At 40.5% G+C, this 9,168-nt stretch overlaps 1 protein-coding gene across 5 annotated transcripts in view; it reads left to right on the top strand.

Annotated features, from left to right (window-relative positions):
• Positions 1-758: 758 nt before the first annotated feature.
• The window catches only part of LOC118386350 (rho guanine nucleotide exchange factor 12-like), a 66,123-nt gene continuing 57,713 nt past the window's right edge, over positions 759-9,168 (top strand). For all 5 annotated transcript variants that reach the window (XM_035774074.2, XM_035774056.2, XM_035774066.2 and 2 more), the window contains exons 1-2: positions 759-2,089; positions 2,340-2,479. In XM_035774074.2, the coding sequence (XP_035629967.1) occupies positions 2,448-2,479 (32 nt within the window). In that variant the 5' untranslated portion in view covers positions 759-2,089; positions 2,340-2,447. The remainder of the gene's footprint in view (positions 2,090-2,339; positions 2,480-9,168) is intronic.

Here is a 9,168-nt window from a genome sequence, read left to right as displayed (position 1 = left end):
GTCTGACCCCAAAAGGTGAGTCCTGATTAGTGCACGTCCTAAGCCATCTGCTGTGTAGATCCAATAATACAGTATACCTGAATCCCAAATGAATGGGAGCAGTATAGGGATGTACTTTTTTTTCGGTGCCTTGTTTCCATTCATTTGGGTTGAAGGCATACAACAGTCGATATGAACTCCTCTTGACATTATGATTATCACATTCTTACATTTACATTTAAGTCATTTAGCAGACGCTCTTATCCAGAGCGACTTACAAATTGGTGCATACATTCTTAACACCATCTTATATTCCCCTCATTGTGTCTACTTATTTATTCCTGTGTTATACCACTTTGAGACCTGAAAACATCTGACAAGCTTCGATGTTGAAGTGTCAGATGTTTTCAAGTTTTAGAAGTGGTATAACACAGGAATAAATAAGTAAACACAATGAGGGGAATATAAGATGGTGTTGTAGAATATCAATGTGATAATCATAATGGCCAATAATAACAATGATAATGTTCAACATAAATTTGGCCTACATAATATACATTTGTAACCTCAAGGACATCCAATCAGACACCATAATGAACAAGGCAAAAGAGGAATATTATTATTATTATTATTTTTAATTAAAAGTCTGGCCAGGTTTTTATTTTTATCCCATCTGCCAAGGACATCCAATCAGACACCACAATGAATAAGACGTATGTTTTATTATTATTTTTTAATGAAAGTCTGGAAATTATATTTTTTATTTTTCTCCCGGCGGAAGTAGACAGACGCATATTGGGAGCTGTTGGTCAGGGCGTAGTTATCCTGAAATTTTGGAAAATTGTAGAAAGTCATTTATTTTCTCCTCAATAACATATCTGGAAACACGTTCTAATAATCACATTATTCTAAAGTGATAACCGACTCGGTGGTTTTTGTTTTGTGAATGAGAAAATTAGTTTGCTAGCTAGCTCTAACCTTGTTAGCATAGCGTATACATCCAACGGAATTCTGCAGAGAAACAACTTCAAATTGTTTAAATTCTGGAAACATGGAGTCAATGAAAAATGCGCTCCGTTAAGTTTTGTGGATGTTTGCAACCCCGAATGAGATATACAAGAAACGATTCCTTAGCTCGTATGGACTTCATATTCGATGGGGCACCTTGTACATTTGTTGGACAGCGTGTTTTTGTGATTTCGTTTGTTTGGGAATGACATCCAGGATTGTCGGAGCACACGAAGCAAAGTTTTGTAGCTAGTGAAAGAGAGTTCATCTGTTTTCCTTGCTAGATATAGCTGTATAGTAGTTGGCCACCGTTGTTAGCCGAGACTCTGCAGCAATTGACTGTAGCTGCTAATGCATTCAGTCGGCTGAATTTCAACGATTTACTTTGTTTCGTTGCTAACTATCAATCTTAACACTTTTAAGGAAAACGTATCTTATCGGACACGTTTCGAGTCGACTGGGGGAAAGGCGTCCCGTTAACTAACCGCTAGCTAACGTTGTAGTCTGGCTAGCTTCAGTTCAAGCTAACTGAACACATTTAGACGGGCACATTGGCTCGCAAGCTAAATAGCGCAATAGCTAGCTGGGGGGGGGGGGTAAAAACGAATGTATTTGCTAGCTAATCAAGCTAAGAATATTACCTAGTTTATGTTGATTCAATAATTACTAACTAGTTAGCTAATTCACAACACGGGTTTCAACTCAGACTTGTCAGTTTTTTAGAAATTATCCTGGTCACGAGGGGCTGCTCGTCCGCGGATAAAGGCAAACTTGGAGTCTGGGAACACCAAATGGGACTGACTCGATTTTCAACATCTTTCAACAACAAAAACAGTTGACAGTCTGACTATTATTACACCAGGCCAGGTTAACTGGTTGTATTTCCTATAGGGTTTTACATCTGACAAAAGCAAGTGTGATGCGAACCATTTCGATTGACGTCAAAGGATTCGTACATGGAGATAGATGCAGACAGAGTGAAAGTGGAGGCTGTATCAATATTTTCCAACGGAACACAATTGTCAATAGGAACATCCCTGACCACGGTGTCTTCTGCGAAAAGGTGGAGAGCTGCACGACGTAAGACAAGGAGTGATTAGAGGTACTAATTTATCTCAAGGGTTACAGCAGCGAAAGTTTCATTATTGTCAGTGGCTTGTCTGAATACGTAGCATTCCACTGCGAAGGATTGCAAAACTATTCATTTGATGTTTTGAATTCATTATTAGGACATACCCATACCTTATTTTTCACTGGGAGTCTATCGCCGACAATTTTAAGGTGTTTTCATAACATTGTTATTTGGGGATTCAGCTCTCAATGTTTTATTTTTTTATGTCATCTTTTTCAAGCATCTCAACACAGACGGATGTTAGGGAAGGACTTCAAAGAGACTCTTATCATACTTTGGAAAATGATAATTGGATATAAATCAAAGCAAATCTAGAAACGGAAGCCCAATGAGCGACACACAGTCCAGTATCACTGATAGGTAAGTACGACATTTTCCAGGCATTTAGTAAACACTCTACTTCACAATGTCATTGAAGACAGCATGCCCTTTGGCTCCTGCACTTATGCACCTTTTGCTTTATCAGATAGTGTAGGCGACATGTGGTCCTTTTGTAGCCCAGTTGGTAGAGAGCATGGTTGTTGTAACGCTAGGGTTGTGGGTTCGATTCCCGGGACCACCCAAACTTAAAGTATATGCACGCGTGACTGTAAATTGCTTTGCTAAAATTGCAAGTTCTCAAGTCTTGTAAAAGCCTGCAAGGATTGGTATGCCCACTAATAATTTTCCACCGGCTGCATGCAAGTGACAATTCTTCTCATGTTATGTCAATTGTTCATTTCTGGAGGCAGCTAAAGGCTTTTACTATCTCCCATATGGAATAGCCTAAGCTGTATATAAGTAATGTGTATTATTACTGAATGTTACTTAATATGTACTCCAACAACCCATTTCAAAATGATAAACCAGTAGGCGGAGCATTATTTTTCATTGAGGTGTGTTCTTAAGTAGCACAATTAGCCTCCCATATATTTTCTGAACCCAGTGCTGTGCTAAACTCTCCACTTTGTCACACCACAGAAATTGGTACTGGCAAAAGACCTTTAACATGATTTTTACACCAACAACCAGATAATACAAAAAGGTCTTGAGCAGGTTGTTGTACCATCAAATAGTGAAAATGGAATTTGAGCTGTTCCAAGTGAATCAACCACGATCATGTCAATAGTGTGTCTAGAGCTAGAGAGGCCTGACAACCAAATGAAGAAATGGTGCAATTTTGTCCTCTGCATCTGAAGTCCACTTTCCTGCAAGAAAGGAAATCAACAAACCATAAACCCAGCAAGTAGGCTAGCCTGTACTGGATCTGTTTCATTCATCTTATCCAAAATAGAGAAATTACGTTTCCAACATGAGTACTCTTATGGGGTGTGAGTACTCTTATGGGGTGTTTGAACGAATAGGATGCTACTTGTTCAAACTAGGCCTATAGTCTAATAAAAATAATGCAACTAAATAGGTGTTTAATGGCGGGTGTTATCGATCAGTGACATTGCCGCTGTGGTGCAGCACTCCTCTCTCTGTGAGCTGCATTTTGTTTATGGTTTGCCTTGTCTAAAGACAAAAATACACTACAAGATTTTTGCGCACTCTACGGGCTCTAACCGCCGGAGAACCTCTCACATTTAACGATTCAGTCAAGCCAAATGGTAGTGACCAAGTAAACGGTATAGTATAGACCTGGCAGCACCTCCGTGGCTTTATGATTAGACAATTGGGCCAGAATCAGGCTATGTTTGCGCATGTGTAGGCCTAGTAAGGAAATCATCATAGCAACTGAGGAGGCATTTCAATGTACATACAAGGAACGCATCATCTGTGCACGTGGATTACTGATGTTCAGTTTGAGAGCGTGGAGATGACAACTACCGGAGGTAAACTTTTTGAAAGCTTGCTACTGCTATAATTGGTTTGAATAAACACTGTTTCATTGATAAATAGCTTAATCATGGGCAGAGTTGTTGACCTCACGATAAACCAGATTGAGTTATTTACATAACTTTACATTTACATACATTACATTGACGTGGCAGCCGGGGCATAATCAATCGGAGATGGACAGTGCATGGTTGCTGAAAGTAGGCTTAATTTGAATTTGACTTTACTATCAACGAGGGCTTTGTGTTTACCTGTTTCTTAAGAAGTAAGAGGTAGGGCAGTGGCGGTCATGACATTGGGTCAGTCGGTTATTGTCATGCAAAATACTGCCAGTCTCACAGTAATTGACCGTAATTAACATGGTCACATCTCCAGGCCGCTGATGCGTGCATTTGGAACACCTACATTTAAATTTTAAAAAGTCTAATGAATCAATTTAATAAACGCCATCGCAATACATCCATGATTTCTTTTAGGCAGGTCTAAAGAAACATTATGATATAAAGAAAATCTATTTCAGAAGAGCAGAATATGAGTTACTTGGCTTACTGTATGTTATCTGGTTATGTGCCATGCCATAGGCTGTAGGCTTGTTCATTTAGCAGTCAAGATTTGCTTATACATTTACATTTAAGTCATTTAGCAGACGCTCTTATCCAGAGCGACTTACAAATTGCTTATAAATCCCTTGCCATTATTTTACATGATTTTATACTAAGAAGAATATACTATAAAATGAGAGGGAGTGCACACATGGAGTGGCTATATTGAGTGTAAAATTGTTCATTTGAAACTGGTCCTATATGCTAGATTTTGTTATTTTGCAACTTTTTAGTTGTAAGTGATACAAACCTTTTTAGAATTGTTTTAGCAAAACATACAGTATATGGGCTGCGTGATGAGACTATAGGCAATTGATGAGTTGCGGAAGTCACAAAAAAAGCTTGCGCTTTATTCCTTGCCTCAGGCTGTACCACGTTGTTTTCTCAAGTGATCATATTTTCATCCATCAGACTATTCTCAATTTAATCTAGTCTTTACTAATATTTAAAATTAGTTATGAATTTACAATAGCCCATTATGAAATGGACAGGGGGAAAAAATACTTGTCAGAGGCCACTTTCCCGCCTGTTTGTTTTTCAATCATGCCAGGTAGGCTACTCACTCCACTTATTTCACTCCATGCTCAACCACTGTGTGAGGAGCATGCACCCTCCTGCTGCACGACAGGTGATATTCTGGGAAGAGATGGACACGCATGGTGGTGAGAGAGATTCTGTAGCTAAAGATTGTCAGTCTATTTATTAAAAATATTTAAAAATTCCCTATTACTAGGCTATTCAAAATCGAATACATTCACCGTAATTGTAGGTTAACTCTGTAAGCAGGCCTGCTTACAATCATTAAACCAACAGCATCGCCTAGGTATATACATTCTCTCACAGACTCGTGAATAGAAAGTTTGGAGCGTAAGCACATTCTAACCAGTCCATTTGAATGCATAATAATACAGTCCACACTCAAAGGCGATTACTGGAATTTGTCATTTTGGAGTTATAGGCTAGATCAATTATGTACCAGACATCTTATTAAGTCCGTTTTTGAAAGAAAAAAGTCTGCCGTGTGTATTGTATATACAATGATTATTTTGAAAATATTTTTATTTTATTTCAGGCTTGGGCTCATATTTAGGTTTATGCATAAGCTCTACTATGCATATGGTTGTTTTTTTGAATGAATCATCACCTTAGAAAGTGCTGTCCGTTTCATTGTTAGGCTTTGAAACAACATCCACAACGACTGTTTTCCACTCAATTTCAACCTGTTGAACCAATTTATTCAAATTGATCAATCGCAGTGAGTTTTAAAAGCATGCTACAGTTTTGATAAGTGTTTTAATATGATTTTCAATTGCATTTGCATTGATTTCAGAGTGGTTAGAGGAACAATAGAGCCTTGAGTACCAGGCCATTAGGACCTGATGGTTGTTAGCGAGTTGGTTATTACCAACGCATGTCCTGAGTGCATCAGAGGAAATCAGCGTGACTCACGTGGAATTTTACTACGGCCATGACTGCTGGTGTGGTGGTAATACTGTCTCTTCAACAGCCCTAGGTAGGTCTACTTGTTTGACAGACAAAAGTATAGGCTATTATTAGTAGATTTTGTTGGCCAATTCCTTCATTCACCACGGACTCCTTAAATATCTGTCAGTGAAGGGCTCAAATTGAGGGGGTATGTGAGGGTATGCCATACACTTGGTGCCATTGTTGTGATGAACTTGTGAGTTAATTGATGAGAATCTTTTTTTTATAGTTCTGATTGGCTAATGGTGGGATATGCTTTGCATTTGCTTTGAGCACTGCTCATACTTGGCGATAATGGCTTATTTTGATGCTGAATATATATTCAAAATGTTTGCAAATTATCGTGACAACGTAAGTGCCCCCGGGAGCCCATTGGAGCCATCAACCGCAAACCGGGTATGTGCTTTACGGGCTGCGGCATTACATGTTACTCTGGGTTTGCTCCGATTTCCTATCATTTGGAGAAATGCGCCGGGAGCTGATCAGGAGCCCGTAGATCGGGTTAAAATGTGTAGTGTCCGCCGGCTTTAGTTGTATGCATTGCACAGCTTGGGACTGTGTTGTCAGTGTGTGCAGTTAGCTCTTTGTCATAGAGTTTTGCTGATCTCCACGTTTTTTTTCCTACACCCCTGAGGCCCTCCCGGGAAGTGGTGACATTGCTGATAAACAATGCCTGTCAGTGGGACCCAGGCCTGAAATTGTGATTTTAGGGGAAAGGCCATTTGGCCTTCAAGAGCTGCCCAGTCTGCCAGGGCACCAAGGCCATCTGCCAGGGCACCAAAGCCATTAACCAAAATTGACCATTTTTAAATTGCTTTGAAAGACACTTGGTATTCTGTATAAAAAAAAATGTAAGTGTATGTAAATAATTAGCCTACATGTCAAAGTGTAGGTGAAGCCTATGCGTATTGGCTACAGCCTCTAATGTCCACACCGATGCTGATATTAGTGAGGCACCAGCAAATCTAGCCAAACTTTAGACTTTTAATAACCTACACAGTATATATACAAGGGAATGTGGACACCCCTTCAAATTAGTAGATTTGGCTATTTCAGCCACACCCGTTGCTGACAGGTTTATGAAATCGAGTGAATGGCTATGCAAACTCCACAGTCAAACACTGGCAGTAGAATGGCCTTACTGAAGAGCTCAGTGACTTTCAGCATGGCACCGTCATAAGATGCCACCACAAGTGCTGTTATTGTGAAGTGGAAACATCTAGGAGCAACAACTGCTCAGCCTCGAAGTGGTAGGCCACACAAGCTCACAGAATGGGACCACCGAGTGCTGAAGCGCATGGCGTGTAAAAATTGTCTGCCCTCGGTTGCAACACTCACGACAAGTTCCAAACTGCCTCTGGAAGCAACGTCAGCAAGAGAACTATTCGTCTGGAACTTCACCATGCGTAATGATGTCGGCTGGAGTGGTGTAAAGCTTGGAGTGATGATTCATTTGGGTTTGGAGAATGCTACCTGCCAGAATACGTAGTGCCAACTGTAGTAAAGTTTGGTGGAGGAGGAATAACAATCTGGGGCTGTTTTTCATGGTTCGGGCTAGGCCCCTTAGTACCTGTGACGAGAAATCTTAACGCTACTGCATACAATGACAATCTAGATTCTGTGCTTCAAACTTTGCGAGGTCCATACAGAAATGGTTTGTCGAGATCGTTGTGGAAGAACTTGACTGGCCTGCACAGAGCCCTGACCTCAACCCCATCCAACACCTTTAGGAAGAATTGGAACGCCGACTGCGAGCTAGGCCTAATTGCCCAACATCAGTGCCTGACCATACTAATGCTCTTGTGGCTGAATGGAAGCAAATCCCTGCAGCAATGTTCTAACATCTAGTGGAAAGCCTTCCCAGAAGAGTAGAGGCTGTTTATAGCAGCAAAGGGGGGACCACACCCCCTTGGGCCTTATTGCTTAATTAACACAGGTCTCATAAATAATCTTTCAAGCACAAGCCCACGTACTAGTGACTAGCCAACTAATCCTTTTCCAGTTTTGCCAACTTGGGTCTATTTGCTAGCTAATAAGGCAGAATGTATAGCTGCACATATCTATATGAGAGCCATGTGAGTGAGAGGTGTTTCGGAGCACAGCTGTTGGCAGCCGGGATAAGGGAATTATAATTTATTCAATGTAAGGGCACAACGGCCACACCGGTGGGACCACACTCCCTCCCGGCCCTCCGATAGGTCTGCTTGTCTGGCAGTGGAAGGGAGGCTGGGGTGGTCTGTTGTTCTACCTGGCTGTTGAAGGCCTAGGACACACAATATGAGACTCTGTGAGTTTGTGTCTGAGTAATGTGCGCAACGTCAGGTTTATTTTTGAACTGTGTAAGCCTACAAAATGACAACAAAACATGAATGTGTTCATTGCTCCCTTTGAAAACAGTGAATAAATTATCATTTTTTGGGGGGTTTTCTGAGTTACAAGAGTTAGGCCTAGTGCTCATGTTCCGAAATGTTTGTTTTGTGAATGGTCAATGTGCAGCCGGTGCCTGCCATTAGGCTTTTCTGCAGCCAGTGGTGCTCTCCACTGATTGGTCCATATTCATGCAGAGTAAGCTCTTTTCAGCAGGTGTGAACTGAGCATGCAGGGGTCAAAGTAAAAAGGGAGTTCTCGTGAGGTGCAGTGAAGACTCCAGGAAAATGTCAATATTAAATCATGTTTTTCACTAGTACTACTACTTGAGCTGGGAATTGCCAAGAACCTCATGATACAAAATCACAATTCTTAGATGCTGGTACGATGTGTATTGCATTTCTATACTGCGATTTTGCAGAGAAACAAGGAGACGTATGTTTTGATCAGTCATGGAAATGAAAGTGCTGGAAACATGTTGGCTAACTATTTTAAAAGGAGGTGGAGAACAAGTCAGTATTGATATATTGGCCAAAATAATATCACAATATAACTATCGACCCCCCCCCTTAATATCACTACTATTAGCACATGCTTGCACATTACAGACCAGAACATCTGAAGCAAAAAACCTTGTTGCTTGATTGTGTAAATCAAGGTTTGCTCTAAGCTACAGTGCATTTTGACATTTTGTTATGTTACAGCCTTATTATTATATCCCTCATCAACCTACACAACCTATCACATAATGACAAAGCAAAAACAGGTTTTTAGACA

Source organism: Oncorhynchus keta, chromosome 1 (assembly GCF_023373465.1).
Source record: "Oncorhynchus keta strain PuntledgeMale-10-30-2019 chromosome 1, Oket_V2, whole genome shotgun sequence".
NCBI classification, from domain to species: Eukaryota; Metazoa; Chordata; class Actinopteri; order Salmoniformes; family Salmonidae; genus Oncorhynchus; species Oncorhynchus keta.
Note: the sequence above shows the minus strand (reverse complement) of the source record. Positions and strands in the feature narration are given on the sequence as shown.